The 22,047-nt window shown below is 39.2% G+C and overlaps 1 protein-coding gene across 7 annotated transcripts in view; it reads right to left on the bottom strand.

The window, feature by feature from the left end:
• Positions 1-7,461: 7,461 nt before the first annotated feature.
• NUBPL (NUBP iron-sulfur cluster assembly factor, mitochondrial) overlaps positions 7,462-22,047 on the bottom strand; it is a 324,405-nt gene continuing 309,819 nt past the window's right edge. For all 7 annotated transcript variants that reach the window (XM_072623391.1, XM_072623388.1, XM_072623390.1 and 4 more), the window contains 2 exons: positions 18,145-18,227; positions 7,462-7,722 (listed from right to left, as the gene is read on the bottom strand). In XM_072623391.1, the coding sequence (XP_072479492.1) occupies positions 7,660-7,722; positions 18,145-18,227 (146 nt within the window). In that variant the 3' untranslated portion in view covers positions 7,462-7,659. The remainder of the gene's footprint in view (positions 7,723-18,144; positions 18,228-22,047) is intronic.

Genomic DNA, 22,047 nt, shown 5'->3' with positions numbered 1-22,047 from the left:
TAATGGCGTTCAGATGTGTCCTATTCGTCATGACACTGTTTATGGTTTTCTTGGCAGAGATACTGGAGTGGTTTGCCATTTCCTTCTCTAGTTCATTTTACAGATGAGGAAACCGAGGCAAGCAGGGTTAAATGACTTGCCCAGCCTCACACAACCAGTAAGTGTCTGAGGCTAGATTTGAACTCTGGAAGATGAGTCTTCCTGACTCCAGGTCTGGCACTCTATCCACTGTGCCACCTAGCTACCATATAACTATGACAATATTTGTTGGTTACTGTTCTCCTTGATAAAGGGATAACAGTGGAGTTATTATATACTATTTCACTCAGGGATCTCATCAGCTTCCGTGGTTCCCATTTTTGTTTGTATGGTCATGCTCTCAGATCTACTTATTCAGCTCTAACCTCTCTCGTAATGTTCAGACTCACATCTCCAACTGTTTGTTATACGTCATAAACTAGATGTTCTACAGACATCATAAATTTAACATGTCCAAAACTGAACTCTTGTCTTTTCCCAAATACTCTCCCCTGCCATGGACACCATCATCCTTTGCTAAGTCTCCTAAGTCACCTAAGCTAGCAACATAGTTATCTCTTCCTGCTGGTCTTATCTTCTTAACATCTCTCCAACATGCCCCTCTCTCCTCTGATATTACCACCACTTCATGCCTATTACAGTAGGCGTGGTTGGTTTCCCTCCTGAAGTGTCTCCCTCTTGCAATCCACCCTCCACTCATCAGTAAAAGTATTTTTTCTGAAGTATATGTCTGATCATGTAATCCACCCCACTTCCTATTCAGTACATACCAGTGGGTCCCAATTACCTGCGGGATCAAATATAAAATCCTCTGTTTGGCATTCAAAGCTCATCACAACCTGCTCCCCATTCTATCTTTCCAGTCTTCATATACATATATACATACACATATACACACATATAATCACATGTATGTATGATATCTACATGAGTATATATATGTATGTATAGTGTGTGTTCAATCTTCATTGCTGAAGAAGCCCATGCCATCAGAGAAATAATGACATGACTTGCACTTGACTGTTTTGAGTAAGGGAAGGCTGTGCAGGTCATCAGCCTCACTTCTCCAAAGTCATCAAATCAGTGACCAGATGTTCATCAGAATGACTGAAGATGACCCAGGATGAGGCAGCTGGGATTAAGTGGCTTGCTCAAGGTCACACTGCTAGCGAGTGTCAAGTGTCTGAGGTGAGATTTGAACTCAGGTCCTCCTGACTCCTGCACTGGTGCTCTTATTCACTGCATGTGTGTATGTATATATATATATAGATATATTCTCCCTTATGTGCTCTCTGATCCAGTGACACTGGTTTCTTTGTTGGCCCTCACTCAAGAGACTCCATCTCCTGACTCCAGGCTTTTGCACTGGCTGTTTTCCGTGAGTGGAATACTCTCCCTCCTCATCTTTACTCCTGGTTCCCCTGACTTCCTTCAAGTTCCAATAATAATCCTGTCTTCTACAAGAAGCTTTTTTTGATCACCTTTAATACAAGTGCCTTCCCTCTATTGATTATCTCCAATTTATCCTGTATGTATCTTATTAATACAAAGTTGTTTTCATGTTTTCTCTCCTATTAATCTGAGCTCCTTGGGAGTAGGGAGTAGGGGCTGTCTTTTGCCTTTCTTTGTAAGCCTGGTACTTAGCACAGTGCCTGGCTCATAGTGGGAGCCATCAATAGTCTTCGTCAACGTTTAACTACTGAACCATGTCTTGGAGCCACTCCCCAATAGATAGGTGGTCAATGGATATGAACAAACATTTCTCTAAACAGGAAATACAAACTACAACAGCTATACGAATGCTCTGAAAACTATTGATAAGAGAAATGAAAATTAAAATAACTAGGATTTTAGTGAATACTACTCATCAAATTGCTAAAAATGATAAAGAATCAATAATCAATGGTAGAAGGGCTCTGGGAAGACAATCTGTGGAACTGGCATAACTATTCTAGAAGAAAATTTGGAATTATATGAAAAATATCACTAAAGTGTTCCTTCTTTGAGCTAGTACTAATCTTATACGCTGAGTTCAACAGCATAGAGGATATGTGTATGTGCGTGTGTGTCCCCGTGTGTATCTCTGTATGTGCGTTCATAGCAGCCTTTTTTTATGTTATCAAAACACAAGGAAACAAGATTAGACTTGTCACTTTAGGAATGGCAGAACAAGTTGTGGCATATGAATATAACGGAAGCTTTTGTCATCAGAAAGGATGAATATGAGGAGTTAGGGAAACTTGGAAAGGTGTAAAACAAAGCAAAATGAAACAAGCAGACCCAGGAGGGCAGTATTCACAGTGATGTAAACAACGGCGAAACCAAATAAAACTGAAAGTCAGCTGAATTCCCTTTAACTGTAATCACCAGTTTTGGTACTAGAGAATAGATAAAGAACCCTAGTAGCACTATGATATGATGGAAAGAGTACTCATTTGGCAGGTGGTGGAGGACCTGAGTTCAAATTCTGACTTGGTACCTCTGTGATTTTGGACACATGATGTAACTTCTCTGGAATTGTTTCCCTGTCTGCAAAACAAAGGATTTAAACTGCATGGCTTCAGAGTCCTCTTTTAGCTCTAAACCTAGGATTCTTTGATCTTTTCAGCAACGGAAAGAGAGGAGCGAATGTTATTGGTATGTGGTATCATATTTATGTGGTATCATAAAATTTCAGAGTTGGAAAAGTCCTCAGAGGCCATTTATTCAGTTGGCTATGTTTAATTTTCTTTTTTATTACAAAGGAGTATGGAGGTATATTGGGATTGGCAATTTAAATAAATATATATGTGTAGAGATAGATACATAGATATACATTCTTAAGATTAAATGTTTAAATGTTTTATGCTGTTGCTTTGATGAAAAAGTTTTTTAAATCCTCTAATTCCCAGAAGTAAGGATTTCCAGCCATAGATATTTTACAATTCGTTTTTATAAAACAGCACTGTTGTTTTCCAGTAGGACATAGTGTGCTTAGTCAAGACGGGCCTTCACGCTAACCTCATTGCTAGTCAGACGCAGATGAGTGACTGCTGACATTTCAAATTTGGGTTGGAACTTGAAGGGCAATCAGAATGCAGCTATTTACTTTCCTTTCTTACCTCATCACATCTTGTTGTGGCCTGAGGCAGCCAATTGATTTTTACATTTTAAAATATTTTAAAGTAATTTGTCTTCAGTAGCAGGCTCCTTTGCTTCACACTGTTGCTAGGACTGGCCACGTGATACTTTCCTACTCAGAAATCATCTATTAGATTATATTTCAACCCAACTTCTCTCAGAGACTTCAGTGTAAAAGGGAACTTAGTAAACACTGCAGAAGCAAAGCTGCACCATTTTAACTGCTTAATTCAATGGCATTTATAAAATTAAGGTGAGTGCCTTCAAAGAAAATTGGTCAAATGAATTTTGTTTTTAGTGGAAGTTTCATATCAAAGTAAGATTAGTCAAGTGCAGACCTCCTGGATCATGTTCAGTCATCTGGCAAGATACTAACTTTAGTCAGGTATGGTATCTTGCCATCTGCTTTAAGTATTTTGCCCCTCTTCCCCATCATACAATGTAGCACAAACTTACCCATATACTCCATTTTCAACAACAAAAGGTATGACTGATGAGACCCATTTTAAAAAAGTGGAATTCCTTTATAGCACTAGTGTTGGGGAAAAACAGCTTGGGAGAAGACCAGGAGAGAGCCCTGGGGGACACTTATGATTAGTGGTCATGACTTTGATGAAGACCCTGCAAAGGAGAAGAAGAAGAAGGAGTTGTCAGACAGGAAGGAGAACCAGGATAAAGTGGTGTCAGAGAAACCAGCAGAAAGTGGGGTAACAAGGAGAAGAGCGTGATTGACAATGTCACAGGCCACAGGGGTTATGAAGGAGGAGGACTGAAAAAAAAAGGCCATTAGATTTGGCAAACAATTTCTTTGGAGTAAAGTGTAACTAAATGATAAGAGTAAGAGTCAAAAGCCAGTAGTCAAACATTTATTAATTATCTACTGTGTGCCAGGTGTTCTAAACGCAAGAGATACAAAGAAAAGGCATAAGATAGTCTACCCTGAGGGAGCTCACAATCCAATGGAGAAGAGAGTCGATAAAAAGAAGCTGAAAAGGGGAAGCAAGTATTCAGTAGGATTCTGGAAATCCAGAAGTCCAAGAAAGTAGTCTGACAGGAAATAATGAGCTGAATGCACTGGGTGCCCTCCTTAAATGGAGGACCTGGGAGGGGCTGCCTAGCATCCACCCCCATTCCCTCCAACAAGAGGGAGGGAACCCAGGTGTTTCAGATTTGGTACCATCTTGCAGGATGATGAGTTTTGAGAGATTTGGGAGTCCAGGAGAGCAGCTGAGTGGGGAATGATGAGGTGAATGAATGGATGCCTTTCTCAAATAGAGGATACCAGTTTAGTATTTTTGTCTTTTTTTTCCAAACTAAGAATATGATGTCATTTCAGGTTAGGGCATTAAGACTTTTAAACAAAGGTCATTGCAAGATCTAGTATTTGAGATATACACGAATCAACATGGAATGCCAGGAATGATGTGCTGCTAAAAACAAGGAGGCTATGATGATATAATGGACAGGTCAAATGGGGTGGGGGCAAGCTGTCAATGATAGCTGTCATTCCTTCTCTAGTCTCTTAATTGATCTTTTCTCCCCTAACTGTGGTTTGCATCAATGCTTAAGTACTTTTCCTAACACATAGGTCTGCTTATGTCTGCCTTTAATAGTTCACTGTTGTCTATAGGACAAAATATAAACTTTTTATCCTAGAATCCAAGATCTTCCACAAATCTGGTTGTAACTTGCCCTTCTATTCTTTCTTTAGTCTAATCCAGGGGGGGGGAAACCTGCATTCTCTAAGCTACATGTGGTGGTCCTCTAGGTCCTCAAGTGCCTCCTTTTGACTTGAGAACCTAGAGGGCCACATGTGGCCTCGAGGCCACAGATTCCCCACCCCTGGTCTAGACTAGTCTAGTCCCTTTCATTCAATCTGTGTTGCAGGCAAACTGGCCTTCTAATTATTCCCATTTTTCATAATCCCTCTTTCCTCCATGTAGATCTTCAAAAGTTGAAGTCTTTCAAGGCTTCACTCAGGTACTAAATCATCCCTAATTCTGATTGTACTTTCCCCAACTAGAAGTTATCCCTTCCTTCTGCCCCTCAGCAAAAATTCCCTTTTTCTTAGTTCAGACATTTCAGATAGGTGTTAAGAGGAAAGTAGCCTGATGGAACTGATTCCTACTAAGGTGTAAATGATGTATAGCCACTTAACCTTCAGTCACAGACCAGCATTGATTAAACATTTACTTTGTGCTTAGGTACGAAGAAACAATCCCTTTCTCATGAGAGGCATTTGCATTTTTAAAAGAGAGGGCTTCTTAACCCAAATATATGACTAATGGGTAGAATTCTTCAAAATGGAACCAAATGAAAATAATCAGGCAGTGGGAGTTGGGGCAGGCATGCCGCAGTGTAAGCTAGCCAGCACTGCCTGGGAGCCTGCCTCGGGCTGACCCTGCTTTTCAGAGCTTTTCTTTCTCTTTTTCTGAATTGGTAGATTCTCTAACAGCTCCAAGTTCTGCCACAATGGTTCCTATAGCAGCACCAGCAGGGGCTCCAGTAAAGTAGAGAGGGAGAAAGGGCTGCCATTTGTATTTGTGGGTTATTGTGAGTCAGGTGTTTGTGAGTGGGGGCCAGACTCCATGTACTGCTATTTCCAGCGCTACAGGAGACGTAACACATTATGGAACACATTAAACTTACACCCCACCGAAACTGGGAATTCAGCAATTTCGATTTAAATCAGACTTTTTCCAGTTTAAGCGGGCCTCATTTTAAGAGACTGCTCTAGGTAATCCATCGGGATCAATGATTAGCTGTGCCCACAACAGGAACACACAAATAAAATCACAATTAAAAGCCAAAACAAACACTCGATTAGCCTATAGCTGGAATATACCACTTCCATCTCAGGGTAGTGAATGGCACCTTCATAATATGAACAGAGCATGTGTACACAGGTATCTTCCCTCGTGAAATTAATTAGTTTGTATAATTTAGTCCCTTAGGAAATTTTGGTTCAGACATAGCACATGGTTTCAATGAAGTCTTAATGGTTGCCTAATTTTCTGGCTCCTTGATTACATAGCAAAGGAGGTCAAGGGATTTCCCCAAGGGTCACAAAAACCACCTTGCCACAGTTGTGGATTATCTCACAATTCAGCCTCCTGGTGAACCAGGAAAAAATTAGGCCACGTGACAGTCTTTATATGTTCTTCATATAACTTGTGTGGGTACTGACAGTTGGTTGAACGTGCAGTGGAATTATTTCATTTGGGGGACCTTTCTAACAAGGTAGAGGCAGGGTGGTAGGTGTAGGTAGGTTTAAGACCACTCCAGCAAGGGACTGGGCAAGACACATTTTCTGCACCTCAGAAAACTTCTTAGGGATCTAAGAAGCCACCTGGGTTTTGATCTGTTGGAAGAGGGAATTCCCACAATAGGAATCCTTCCCCCTACCACCTCCCCCCCACCCATGTTTCACGTATTTGTACATGCAAGGTCAGAAGTGGGCAGTCTACTGGGGTTTTTTTAAGGCTTTTAGGCTTTATGGTACAATTTAGATCTACAAGTTCACACAAAGAGGAGGATATGAAGATATCCTAAGTGGAAAGGACCTCAGACATCATCTTCTACTACAAAATAAAAATTCCTTATCCTAGAGGTAGCTGCATGGGCCTGAAATCAGGAAACCTGGGTTCAAATCCAGCTTCAGACACTTCCTGTTGACCCTGGGCAAGCCCATAACCTCAGTCTGCCTCAGTGTTCTCATCTGTAAGATGGGGAACATAATAGCAACTGCCTCAGAGGGTTAATGTGAGAATCAAATGAGAATAATATTTGTAAAGTGCTTTGCAAATCTTAAAGAACCACATAAAATTATGTTAGCTATGATTAATATCATTCCAACACTGTTCATTTTACAGATGAAGCAGCAGAGACTCCAAGATGGGAAATGACGTATCCCCAGGACATGCAGCTTATATACGTGGCAGGACGGTAACTGTAGCCAAGGTCTCCCAAGCCCAAGTTCAAGGCACTTAACAGTTTTTTTGATACCTATATTTAAGCTCTTAAACCTTAAATCTGCATTAAGACTTTAAAACTACCCCCTTGGAGGCTTTTAAATTATCAAGTTGGTGCAAATGTTTGCTTGTGTTTTAATCGAAGGCTGGATTGGCAATCCCATAAATTTCTTAATTTTCTTCTTTTAGAAGGCCTCATTAAAAACAACAACCGCTGGTAGTGCTTACATGACGTAGCAGAGTAGAGAGTGGCATGTGGATGGTACCTGAGGAAGCTCTAGGCTTCATGAGCTTGGCCTCTGGGAGAGACTAAAAAGGCAGGGGCTAGTAATTACTATTGTCAACACTTTATTTGTAGATGAACCCAGAAAATTCAAATGTGTACAGAGCCAAACATGATTTCTTTATAAATGTGATGAAATAGAAATTTGATCACTAATACATTTCTATTGGTTTAAACCTGTTGATCTCCAAAGGTCATTTTACTGACAGTGTCTTGGTAACTGTTTCTATCTTGTATGCTGAGATGTCACACAGGTGGAGGTGGCAATCTTTTCACGACTTCAGCTGCTATCCTCAGGTAAGCTTTGGCCTGCAAAAGAACATACGTATTTACTATCCTTCTTCCATCAGCAAATAAAAGTGAATGCTATGTTTCCTACTGTTCTTCCTTGAACTGAGAGGCAGAGTAATGTGGAAAAGGTAAGGAATGAGTTAGGGGGGAGAGAGAGAGAGAGAGAGAGAGAGAGAGAGAGAGAGAGAGAGAGAGAGAGAGAGAGAGAGAGAGAGAGAGAGAGAGAGAGAGAGAGGAGAGAGAGAGACAGACAGACAGAGATATTGGTTACTACAAAGAAAGGATTTAGGATTCCTCATCTCAATCCAGTGTCTCCTCTCCCACATAATTAATGTGGTTAACTATAAGATCTTTGGGAAAATACATAAATATAAATTATCCTGAACTCCAACACTTACTAACTGTAACCTTGGGCAATTCACTTATCTGAGGCTCAGGGTTCTTCACCTGTAAAATGGGGTAATAATCCTTGACACCCACCTCACATGGCTGTTGTGAGGAAAATGCTTTGTGACCTATACTGTACTAATAAAGGCACATTATTGTTATACTTCCAATAGCAAATTACTGAGAGCAGAACAAGAATGTTTAGTACAGGATGCTCCGGGTACCGTATTTTGGAAAGCAGACCCCTGGGAAGGTGACTTTCTGATAAAATTTGGTAACAGCAATACAAAACCTCACATTCACATCCAATGTCAGTGAACCAGGAACTTAGTCCACCTGCCAAAATGTATACACACTATGACACAGACTTGAAGTGGCTTTCTTGGGGCAGCTAGAAAAACTTTTCTGTAGCTGACAATTTTCCTAACATATATCTGTGTATACCACAACATGTTCCAAGATGCTATCTTGTATTGGTCTTAATAGAGCCTGCACTTTCTTTCCAAATCTGGCTTTTTATAAAATTCAGGTGCAGTGTTTCATTGGCATTATTTTTTTCACATATATATATATATATATATATATATATATATATATATATATATGCGTGTATACTTGTGTGCATGTATCAGGTTTGTATATCAAAAATCTCATATTTTAAGTTGTTAAAATGGAGATAGCCAGGTTAGTGGTGTACATGTGTTATCCCTGCTACTGGGTGGATATCTTCAACTCAGTTCTGATTTAAAGCTTTTAAAACTTAAAACTGTTATCTTTAGGGATATCTTATGTATGTATGCATACATGCACATATAAACACATATCCATACAGTGAAACAATCACACGGACATATGTGCACATGGTTGTGCATACATGTTTACATGTGTGTGTACATATAACCATCCTACTTTAGGGGCATAGAATATAAGGGATTACATTCATAGGAAAATATTATAACCACAAACTATATACAACCCTTTTCCCCCAACTTAATCTACTCTATCGTGGGAGCACAGTTCCTGGTTTAAAACCAATCTCATCTCCCTATGCCATACTTAATCTGACTTGTGAATTAAGACACTGCTACATCACTGGGCCAGTTAGAGAGATGCAACAAGAAGATTCTTCATAATAATATACATGTCTGTCCACCTAGGATCACAGATCCAGAGCTGGAAAGGGTTCTCACACAACGCCGTCACTTTATTGTAGGTAAGTGACTTGCCCAAGGTCACGCTGGTAATAATGTCAGGGTAGGATTCACATCCTTGAGGGACAGCTGGGTAGCTAAAGAAGCTGTGTTTACGCTGTTTCATCATTTGTACTACTCAGAGTATGTCAGTACACAAATAACTGACAAGATTTATGTAGGGCCCTATAGGCATGTGATCTCATTTGATGCTCAGAGTTACTGTGGTGGTTGTTCCTCCTTCATTCTAAGAGGACTGATGGCACCAGGAGTGAATTTGGGTTTAAGTGAGGCAGGGCAGTGTAGTCATCAGCCTCACTCTCTCCTCTAGTGGCAAGACATAGGTCAGGATGACTAGAGATGACCCTGGATGCAGTGGGACCTTGGCCTTTTTAAGCTAAGACCTTTCTCAGGTCTCAGTCTGTCTGAAGTAATCCTCATCCAGTGATTAAAGGCTAAGTAGGAATTAAGGCAAAAGATGGCCTCCTTTGTCTTCTCCATAAGTATTTAGTAATCCTTTTTCATTCATTCACTCATTCACTAACAGAACTGGTGCTTGTAGAGTTGAGTGGTCAGGGCACCTAATCTGATTCTTGAAGGAATGATTCTGAGAGGCAGAGGTGAGGAGGGAGTCCATTTCATGTGTGGGATGTGGCTCTTTTGAAAGCACTGAGATGGGAGAAAAGCTCACGAGGGGAGTATTAGAAGATAAAGCTAGACAAGTAAGCAAAAGTCAGCTGATAGAAATAGATGACTTTAAATAAAGGGTTAAGGAGTTTGCATTTTGTCCTATAGACAGTTGGAAGCCAATGAAGATTTTGGGGAAGGGGAGTTACATGGTCAGATCCTTGTCTTAGGAATACTATTTTGGCAGTGGTGAGGAGGATGGATTATAGATGGGAGAAGACTGGAAGCAAGGCAATTAATTCAGAAGCCAATCTATTAGTGCCACAAGATGGCAGCCATGTGGCCAGAGAGAAGAGATCATATGAGAGGGATGTGGCAGAGGTAGAATCGGTTTTTTTCTTGTTATTTTGTCAATTAGACATGTTCAACTCTTTGTGACCCTCAATAGGGTTTTCTTGATAAAGATCCTGGAGGGATTTGCCCTTTGCTTCTCCAGGTCATTTTACAACTGAGGAAACAGAGGCAAAGAGGGTTAAATGAACTCACAAAGATGATTCTTCCTTATTCCCTAGGTGTCTAGAATTGAGAAGGCTGAATGGCCGTGAGAGTAAGGGGAAAGTCAAACATGAATCTGAGGATGTGAACCAGGGTGGCGGAGAAGATGGTGGTTTTCACAACATAATGGGGAAGTCTGGAGAAGGGCAGTTTAGAATGAAAGAGAAATTCTATTTGGGCAACACTGAGTCAGAGATGTTTAAAGGGCATCTGTTGGAAATATCCAATACATAGTCTGTGATGCAGGCACTCCTTCCCAGAAGGTCTGAGGTCAAAGATCACAACTCCTCCTGTACTCCTGTGCTTTGTATATTGGGAGGCATGGCAGGGAGGATGGCAGTGAACAAGAGCTCCCCACCCATTCTCTGTAGGGAAGAGATCTAGTTTGATTTTTTTCAATGAACTGTTAAATATTCTTCATTCCCTGTTGTCTTCTAGGTTGCAGTTTCTCCCTGCTCTTTGTGGATAAGAATGAACTTCCTCTCATTCCATCTTTCCTTCCAGAAGCATACTTTTCTCAGATTCTGGGACCCATTCCTTTCTTGATGGACAAGGCTAGTGAAGCCTAAAGACATATTTCCCTCTTTCACATAAAATCATATCAAAAGTTCTTTTTGGTCCAATAAGACTGACCCAAGTACACCCTCCTGGAGAACTTCTTGAGAAGGAAGGGGAAGGATGGAATAAGCATTTATTAAGTGCTTACTGCGAGCCAGGCACTATATAAAGCACTTAACAATTATTATCTCTTTGGATCCTCATAACAACCCTGGGCAGTAAGTGCTATCATTATCCCCATTTTCCAGATAAGGAAACAAAGACAGAGGTTAAATAACTTGCCCAGGTCACACTGATCCCCGGGGTAATTCCATAAGGAAGGCACTAAAGGTATTATTATTCCTTTTTTTTTTTTTTTTTAAAGGATAGGGTTTCCACATTTCACCTAGTGCCAACCCCCATGTTGATGCAATACTTAGTGTGGACACCTGGTTGGCCAAGTCCATTGCAGCTCAGAACTCCTAAGTTCTAAGAGTTCTGCCAACTTCCTCTTCCCTAGCAGCAGGGATTCCAGGCATACACTACAAGACACTCTATTCCTATTTTCCAGATAAGGAAACTGAGGCTCAGAGAAAATAGGTCACACAATTAATAAGTATCTGAGGAGAGATCTGAACCCCAATGTCTCTTGATTCTAGCATTCGTTTTACTCTATCATACTTTGTTTTCTCAGACTAACTGGGGTATTATGTCTTTGTTCTGCCAGGAAATAATCTAAAATTTTCTTTAAAGGGAAAAGCTTCTTTAAAGAGTTTACCTCAAAACACTAGATACAGTTTTGCATTTAGCTCAATGGCCTACACAGGGATATAAAATCTTTTAAATGCATATACCACAAACATGGAGTATTCTAAAGGTTTTAAAGCTAATTCTAAAAATGGTTATAACAAACCCCATGATGACTAACAGAAGCAATCATTTTTGTTTAAAGGAAAGTTTATGAGTCACAAATGAAAACAGGCCACCATATAACTATTAACATAACTTTTTTCTCTTAAGCCTAATGTATTATTGCAATACTGTGGACTTTATGAAAACATTTTTTTTTCCTAATAGCTCTTCAAGATATGAAAGTCTAATGTTTTGCAATGAAAATTCAGAGTTTACAAAAAGGAACTGAGAGAAGGGCATATTTCCATAATCTTCTAGCCCTTTACATCATATTAGAAACATAAACCCACAGGATTATGGAAAACATGATGAAACTTCACAGGTCTACCAGAATGATCACTGTGCGCTGTTTAACCTTTGCTTTTTAATAGTGTTCCAAAGCTTAGACTTCTAATGAATACATCATGTTCACAGCCATAGCTGGACTGCTGTTTGTTGAAGCAGCATTCTGCATGGTAGGTTTCAGAGCTGGAAGAGTTTATCTTGTCCCACCCTCTCATTTTACAGATGAGAGGAAAACAGGCCCAGAGTGGGGAGGTTATTTGCCAAAGGTCAAACAGCTAGTAAGTAGCTGAGCCAGAATTCAGACATAAGAGATTCTCATTCCAAATGCTTACTGCTTGCAATGTTTTAAAAAGGGCCTGAGAGTATCTTTTTTTTTTTTTAAACGTATTTAAGTACCTGTTGTGAGCAGGCCACTGTGCTAGACTCTCTGAGGATTCGTAGGATGGGGTTCTTGCCTTCAAGGAGTTTGTAAAAATGTAATAGAAGAATTTACAAGCTACTATGACCAAGGCCCACCATGACCCATCCCTTGTGGAATGGTTATGTGAAAATCCTTTTAAAAAAAATCTAGAATTAACAAAGTGGCAACAACATATGTTAAAAGGTCTAAATTGAGATTTCTGAAACCACTGCTACTCCCTCCTTTCTACCCATATAGTGATCTACCCTTCAGCCGGTGTGATCTGTTGAATGTGCCATCTGTAAACTCAGATAATACAGCTGGATTCAACTTGTTTGCTTTATCATTACCAAGCAACAGAAGGTGGATTGTAAGGGAAAAAATGCAAGAGTTTTATGGGCTTTCTGTCTGTGTTTTCCCCTCCCTCCAAGGAGTTAGACTTCTCATTCATCATCCACAGTCATTTTCATATTAATATTATATAGTCATGATTTCGAAATTACAGTTTAATGAATTTTCCTTTTGTATTTGGCAATCTCTATGAGGAGTATCTTACAATTCATCTTTCAGAAAGCAAGTGGTACAATTTTTCCTTATTAAAAAAGAATAAAACTATAAATTTAACCAGCAGTACATGGGTGAATCTATTCCTTCCTTACCCCCACCAAAGACAAAAATGGTTTTTGATGGAATCAACACTGCTTGTAATTACAGTGGCATGTGACAAGCTGTTAAGCCCTGGCTCTTGGGAGGGTACCACTCTTATCCTCCCCTACTGTGGGCTTCGGCTGTGCTTGAAATTAGCCCTCATATTCCAAATTTTATTTACTTGTAATTCTAGGGGATAACTGTTAGCATCAACAACCTTCCTTCCCCATACTGTCCCCAGACATGCACACAGACAGGTTTGATTTTTAACCTTGGTCAGAATAGCTCCTAGCCTACACAGGATGATTGGGGGAAACCCTCCTTCCCAAATAAATTCTGTACAGATGCCCTAAATTTCACTACTTACAGATAAAAAGGGGTCAATATTATTACCCTCTGCATATAATGTTTTTTAAAACTGCAAATACTGGGGCAGGGAAGGGTTCACATCAAGTTCCTATTGACTTAGCATAAATGAGCTTATGAGCAGAGAATGAGAGCCCTGGGATTTGAGTGCAGTGGATAAGAAAGAGAGTGAAAGGGTATGTCCAGTAAGACAAACCTTGCCTGTTTTATAATTTTGCCTATGGCAGCTCCTGTATATAAATCCCTAAGAAGGAAAGAAGATAATAGTCAGCCTGCAATCCATTGAAAATTAGCAACTAACTTGATAGATTCTATTTCACTATTATTTATTATGCTGTATATCTCTGCATAGAAGTGAAAAGTAGGAACAAGGAAAACTGATTTTGTGCTTCAGAGTCCAGTGATGGAGCAGAAAGGCAAGTTAGTGTCATACAACTTTTTATTTCTTATTTTTGAGGAAATCAGGGTTAAGTGACTTTCCCAGGGTCACACAGCTAGTAAGTCTGTGAGGTGGATTTGACCTCAGGTCCTCCTGACTCCATCTACTATTCCGTCTAGCTGCCCTAAGCTGATGTCATGTAACGAAGTGGTATCAAAATCAAGTAGAAACAGAAGTCACTAAACCTACATGAGGGCTTCATACTGACTTAGAAAACTACAAATCACCATTATTTGTGTTCTACTGTCTTTTTATTTATTTTGTTAAATATTTCCCAATTACACTTTTAATCTCATTTGGGTGACATGCCTGCCACAGGATATGTGTTTGACACCTCTGGGGTCAAGCACTTAACTTAGAGGGAAAAGATCTGGGTTTGAGTCCCAGTTTCAGTATTTATCGCCCATATAATACAGGGCAAGTTACTCTACCTTCCCAAAGCCTCAATTTCTTCAACTGTAAAAGGGAATAATAACACTTGTACTACCTCACAGGGTTGCTGTGAGGATTAAGTGAGATGATGATGGTGATGACAGTGAGGATAATAACAGCTAGCATTTACATAGTGCTCTAAAGGTTGCAAAAAGCTTTTCAAACATTATCTCATTTTATCCTCAAAATAACCCTAGGACATAGGTTATTATCCCCATTTTACAGATAAAGAAACTGAGGCAGACAGGTTAAATGACTTGCCCAGGGTCACAGTTAGTAAACGTATAAAGTAGGTTTTGAATTTGGGTCTTCCTGACTCCAAGTCCAACACTATACACTGCATAACCGAGATAATGTGTGCCTTAAAACCATAAGTGGTTACATAAAGGCATGTTAGTGATACGCTACTGAGAGAATACTTGTCTCTGAAAAGTTTTTTTCATCTGACAACTCTAGAGGGGAAAAAGTGATAATGACCATCAATGACCAACATACCTCCACCTAATGAAGTACTGTACTCTCTTGAAGAGTTCAGACAACAGATCTGTGGCTAGAGCTCCATCCATTCAGGCATATTCTGGCCCCATGAATGCCATTCAATAATTCTGAGTTTAAATTACTTCTAAAAAATTTACCTGCATGAATGGAAGGAGATACCCCTCAAATTATGGTGAGTGGGGAAGCCACCCAAAGAGTCAGCACATCAAATATGGGCACTTTCAGAGTTACTATGTTTTATTATAAATTTGTATGTTAATTGGGAGTTGGGGCTCACATCCCTTCTTCATAGCAGGAAGATCTAGGAAGTGGAATTTTAGCTGGACATACAGACCTGTTTTTTCAAAAGTAGCTTTTATAGACAATAGTTGGAAACGTCCTTAAGAGTACAACAGTTACAAAGTGAATGAGACAGGTTTCTTTACATCACTGTAGTTATATTTTCATTCGGTTCCACTTACAATTCCTGAGGTGCCAGTGTGGCTATATGTAACCCTTGCTATTTTACCAAACACTAAGAAATCCTCCCTCCTTTTTTGGCAGATAAAGAAACTCAGTCCCTGAGAAGTTAAATAACTTGTTCAAGGTCACAGATAAGCATCTTCCACATTTTGAGGTGGAAACGTGAGACTCAAAGAGGTAATAGAACTTGCCCACAGTCACTGGTTAACAAATGGCAGAAGTGAACCTTGGTCAGGTGAGATCATAAACTCTAGCCTAGTATTTCCAACTTCCTGCTGAACATCTCCATACAGATACCTTAAACTCAACATATCAAAAATAAAACGTCATCCACTCTTAACTTCCTTACTTTTGTCCAAGTCCACGGTCCTTCCAAAGTGACCCAAGTTCACAACCTAGAGACATCTTTAACTCTTTTTTCTTCCTCATCTGCCATTTGTTTCTACCTTCACAATGTCTTTCCAAGCTTCCCCCTTCTCTCCACTTCCACTGCCACCACCTTGTTCAGATCTCCATAACCTCTAGCCTCAACCATTTAAATATCCTATTAACTGATTTACCTGCCTCAAGTCTCTCCTCCATCTAATCCATCATTCATATGCCTGTCAATGTGATTTTCCTAAAACATGTCCCACTGTGTCCCCTTCCTGCTCAGAAAGATCTAGTGGCTCCCAGTTGCTAATGAGATCAAATTTAAATCCCCTTCTAGTTAGGTTCCAACCTACTTTCTAAGCATATTATACACTATTACCCTTTAGGTGATTCTATAGTGTAGGCAAACTGGCCTATTTGCTGGATCCAACATTCACTATTCAACCCTAGAAATCACTTGGCATTTACTTTGTATATTTTTAATGTTATTTTTATGTGTACATACCAAGATAACTATGGTGCTGCTATTTAAGACAGATATCTGTCTATGCCTTTACACCAGGGTCTTTACAAATGTCACTTAACAGAGTTGACAATCCCTTTCAGGTACAAGGAAATTAAATCAAATTTGAACATGCAACAGCCTGCCATTTTACTACTGATCCCATCAATCTTGTGACTTGATTTTTAAGTTAAATTATTCCTGAGTAGTTGTCCTTTTCCCCTTCATCATGTTACACAGTTACAGTCATTGCCTGAATTGCCACGTCCTTGGCAAGTCAAGCCCCCCAAAAAGCACTGATTTAGGAAAAATTTAATTTACATACAGTTTTTTAAGAACACATCTACTGCATAAACCAAGGTACATCTGTATTGGTTTCAGAATATTTAATTATGATAGAAAATGTTTTTTCTAAAGATTATTAGAAAATGTTGAGAAATATTTTAGTTTTTCTAAATATTTGCTATAAACAGACACATATACTTATGGAGAAGACAACATATAATAACTTCCACTTCCCACCCCACTATACTAAACATAGTGGATTCCAGGGATTGTAACCATCTTGAAATAACTGCTATGAATCAGAATTATGTGTATGGCCTTAAAGCAGCTAAAACAGATGACACAAAGCTTGTATCTTACTAATAGTGGAGCTTCTGGAGACTTCACTCAGCAGCTACTTAGTTATTTTACACATGATTCTATCAAGCTTAACAGTGTTGGTTTCCTATTCTACCATTTATTAAAAGCAGCAAATTAGATGGGAAAAGTGGCTGCTAGAATCACGTGCACAAACAGCACTGAGAATGGTAGCTGACGATTTGAGTTTCAGAAAAAAGTCTGAAAGACTTTAAAAAGAAGACTCAAGAGGCCATTTAATATAGAAACAACCAGCCTTACTTGTGTCAATGGCCCTTAAGGGAACTGCTGTGTTACAGAGTGGTATAATACTTGACATTCATAACGGTAACCTTGCGACTCAAGAAAAGGTTACATTGGGTTTCATACACATTGTTTAAGAAGCCACAGGAGCACACAATATATGTTGGAAAGAATTCCATCAGAAATGGCTAAAATAGAAAATTTTTGTGCTCAAAAAGATAACTTGGAAAATCCATTTGTGTGAAATTTACATTCTTAAGTGATGCTGAATAAGCGAGGTACTAATATTTTGCTTCTTTACTTCTCTTCAAAATCATATTAAGGTCAACGCACTAGAAGTGCCAATGCTACCGGTTTGTAAAATTTCTCACACCAAACTTAGCGTTTTCAAAGTCACTGAGAGTAAGGAGAACATTAAATCTGTCCCTATCAAGCAGCCCATACTTCACATACAAAAAAGGATGGGAACTAAATGATGTTTGGCAGTCAAAGATATTATTAAACTAGAAACTGGTTGTCTGATGAATTGCAACTTTTTTTTCTTGGGCAAATAAGCCCTTGATTGGGTCCTTCGATCTGAGTTTGTTCAGAGCAAGTGCTGGGATGACCGCTTCCCAAGAGACAAGTCATGCTTTGGAGCTGGAGAGACTCACTGCTATCTAGAGCCATCTCTTCACTGTGGAGTTGAAGGAATCCAGAGCCAGAGATTAAGTGACTTGTTTAAGGTTAAACAGGTAGAACAAGGGTTTCATGATTAGGAGTCCATTATGCTTTCTTTCCCTCATATCAAGTTGCTTCTAAGTCATTGCCATGTTAGATTCATTCTTCAGGAAAACTAACCCAGGCTCCCCAATTGTCTTCTTCAACATTAAAAAAAACCCAACTTCCTCCAATTACAGATAGAAAGAAAAAAAAGTACATTTTTACAATTTGCATAACTTACCTCATGACTTTGAGGTTGTGAAAACACAATAGGTTGGCCTGAATCTGATGCCTCTCTTATATTAAGATGTAATGGAATGTCACCTGGGGCAGGAAAAAAAGACACCACATATTAATAAATACACTAAAAAGGTTCATAGATGCATTTCTCTATTTGACTTTCTAAAAGAAATAAGCCCTAAAGCTACTTGAATTCAAATCATCTTAAGTTCAGACTCTCCCCTGAACTGCTTAATCTCTGAAAGAGCATTTAAAATGAAAATTGAAGGCCAAACTATTCCATTTGAGGGTAGGTATGATAATTGTGCATATATAAATGAAAGCTACTTGGCAGCCAATCATAACAAGATAAGGTCTTTGCTTTCTTTCTTGTTGGAGGTCTTCCAAGTCATTTGTACGGCACTTCTGCATATAATACAAAGATATATGCATGCTTGCCAAACAAAAAATGAAAATTTCTCAAAGTTAGCAACAAAAAGTTAAAAAAAAAAGGGAATAAAATATTCTTAATATTACTAGTAGATGGTCAATGGACTCCTTGAAAAAGAAGAGGAAGCCTACTCTCTATTGCCTACTAAGCCTGTCTAGGTATTGCCTGTTAAACATTTATTGAGTACCTATTAAGGTCAGTGAGGCAGTGCCAGGTCAAGAGGACCTGAATTCAAATCCAATCTCAGACCCTTACTAGCTGTGGAATCCGGGCAAGTCACTTAACCCCTATATGCCTCAGTCCCTCATATGTAAAATGGGGACATACTTGCTGGGGATGGAAGCTCAATTCCATGTGGACAGTCTCGGGCGGGTAAAGGTGGGAACTTCTAAATCTTAGAGTTCTCATGAGGCCCCCCAGGAAACGACTGGGAATCGAGGTGAACCGAGCTATCTCGTGTATTTCCGCCTCTTCCCATGAGAAACGTGATGGGAGAGAGCTCTCCCCGCCCTCAAGATTGTCCCGGATCTGGGCACACCCATTGTTACCTAACAGGCACGGTATTCAGATGCAAACTATGCGGCTGGAGAGCATAATTGGAGTCAGGAAAGCCTGAAAGTTCTCTTGGGCGGAGGGGCCACGTGTGAGGACAGAAGGCTCCGCTTTTCCTCTCTCCTCTCTTCCCTCCCCCTCTCTCCCCAGTTACACTTCTACTTCCAATCTCTTATTGTAAGATCTTTGCCTCCTTGGGAGATTCTTCGCTCCCTCCTAAGGAAGAATTTCCCCTGCACTTGTAACCAGAACCCTGAATAAAGCTCAACCCTTGTTCGACTCTGATAGGTCTCTTCTCTTCATACGAGTATCCGGTTTGGCCAGCCGAAGACCTCTGATAGAGGTAAGGTAAGACTCGGGTAGCCCACAGGCCTCTAGGCCTGGCACATACTGAAGAAGCAAATGGCAGTATCTCTGCAGAGAAGACGCTGTGGCACAGATTCAGACACGACTGAACAACAAGGTCCTATGCTAAACACTAGGGATATAAAGAAAGGCAAAGACAGCAGTCAGTTCTTGAGGAGTGTACACCATGCAAATAGCTATGCACAGACAAAATTTATAAGATACATTGGAGACGGTCAACAGAGGAAAGACACTAGCATTTCTGGGGTTGGAATGAGATCTACTTCGCAAGTCTGATAGATGCAACTTTGGGCTTAATCCGTTTGGATATCAGTTTTCTCATCTATGAAATGAGGGAGTTGGAACTAATGACTCCAAGTTCTCTTTTAATTCTGACATTTTATGATCCTACTGTAGCCCTTTTATTAATGAAAAGTAAAATGTAAAAATAAAAATCAGCCCTCTATTCTTTCTTGTTCTAACCAACAAGAACTCATACAAATAAAGCTAAAAAGCTGAGAGCATGGTATAGAGTAAATAGGATCATGGGTAGAAATCAGTGTTGACTGACTAGGGCACTTAAATAATTCAGAATCTATGCAAAGGTTATTGAATCTGTCTAACAGATCAACTAAACTATCAACAAATATTTACTAAGCATCTAATATGTGCTTAGCATTGTGCTAGACAGTTGAAAAATAGTTATTACATTTTAAGCCAGTGTAATTTATAGTAAATGGCCCTGTGTCTAGGCAATCAAAGGACTGACCACTCTACCTCTGGGTTTGTATGTTTGCCAGAATGCTCTCCCTATTAATTACCCTTCCCCAAAAATCCTGGCAAAATTAGCAAGAACAGAATTCAGCTGAAGTCACCCACATACTTAATGAGTTCAAATATTTTTACAAACAACTTATCTTTGTAATACATTCTGAAAGGCAGCATTGGCTCAAGCCATAAGTAAAATAATACATGCAAACTTGAGGACACGAACTCTGATGGGATGGTTTTTCCAAACCTGGGAACATTAACCTCAGAGGGAAGAATTAGAGAAGCATATACCTCCATTTATGATAAGGAATTAGTTCACTCAGCTACAAAATTCTATAATGATCTGCATTTGATAGAGTCTAGGGCCTTCCTATTTCATTTAAATATATAATAACTCCCTATATTCTAAAATATAACCCATCAGCTGAAAATGAAAAAGGTTCTGAGTGATTAAAAAAGCCTTGCTATCAGAATGGTTTAGCTTGTGGTGGGCTCCAATTTTTGTCAAAATATTTTCCGTAATTAATGAGTTTCATTTAATCAAGACTAGATCAACGTGTAGGAAGACTTCAAAAAGGGGAGACAATCCAATATACCCTCAAAATTTTGTCACCTTTCTTACTGGCAAATTGCAGAAATAAATAGGAAAAATTGGGCACCTTAATTCCTAGGAAATGGCTAAAAAAAACCATGGTATATGAATGTCATAGAATATTATGATGATGTATGTTAAAATCATCAAGTGTTGTTTGTCCTTTCCCCTTCTGAGTGGCCTTCTGTTCTTTTTCTTTCTTCATTTTTTTTTAAATCACTGTCACCACACATCCATGTTCCCCAACACAAATCTTTCCCTCAAAATCCGAAGCCCTCCCTTATAATAAAAATCTAGAGTCAAGAAAAACAGATTCCGTGAGTGTTTGCTTCATTCCATATGTCTAGTCTCTTCTGCAAAGAGATATTTCCCCATTAGTTTTCTGAGTTCCTGATTGGTCACTGCATTGATCAGAGTTCTTGTCTTTTAACGTTTTTTAAACTTTTTTTTAAAGCTTTTTAAACTTTTTAAAGTTGTCTTGGTTTCTAAAATTTAACGTTTTGCATTGTGTCATTGTGTAAACTGTCCTTCTGGCTCTTCTCATTCATACAAGCGTTCCCAGGCATTACGGAATCTGCTCCTTTCTTCATTTCTTTTAAGCACAACAATATTCCATTAGATTCATGTCATCGCTTGTTCTGCCATTTGCCACAACACAACTGAGCTATAAATATCTTTGGACGTTGCGTCCTTTCCCTTTGTCTTTGATCTCTCTGGGGGCATAGGTATAGGCCCAGTAGTACTATCACCGATTCAAAGAATATGTAGTTTAGTGGATGTTTAACTATAGTTCTAAATTACTTTCCAGAATGGCTGGATCAATTCATAGTTTCATCAACAGTAAGTTGTGTGTCTGTTCTCTTACAGCCCCTGTAATAATTACCATTTTCTTTTTTTTGTCATCTCTACCAGTCTGATAGGTGTGAGGTGAAACCTTAGAACTGTTTTAATTTGTATTCTATTATTAGCAATTTATAGCATTTTTTTCATATTGTTGTTGATAAACTGCATTTCTTCTATTGAAAACTTTCTGTTTCCATCACCTGACATTTATTTATTGAGGAATGTTGCTTTCATGAATATGTCTGTGTGTATTTGTATCAAGTCCCCATATATTTCAGACCTTCATCAGGGAAATATGCTACAAATATTTTCCTTCAGCTATTTGCCTTATAATTCTAACTAGTGATTTTGTGTGTGTAAAAGCTTTTTGA

The sequence above is a fragment of the Notamacropus eugenii genome, chromosome 7, assembly GCF_028372415.1.
Source record: "Notamacropus eugenii isolate mMacEug1 chromosome 7, mMacEug1.pri_v2, whole genome shotgun sequence".
In the NCBI taxonomy this organism is placed as follows: domain Eukaryota; kingdom Metazoa; phylum Chordata; class Mammalia; order Diprotodontia; family Macropodidae; genus Notamacropus; species Notamacropus eugenii.
This window is presented reverse-complemented; position numbering and strand designations above follow the sequence as displayed.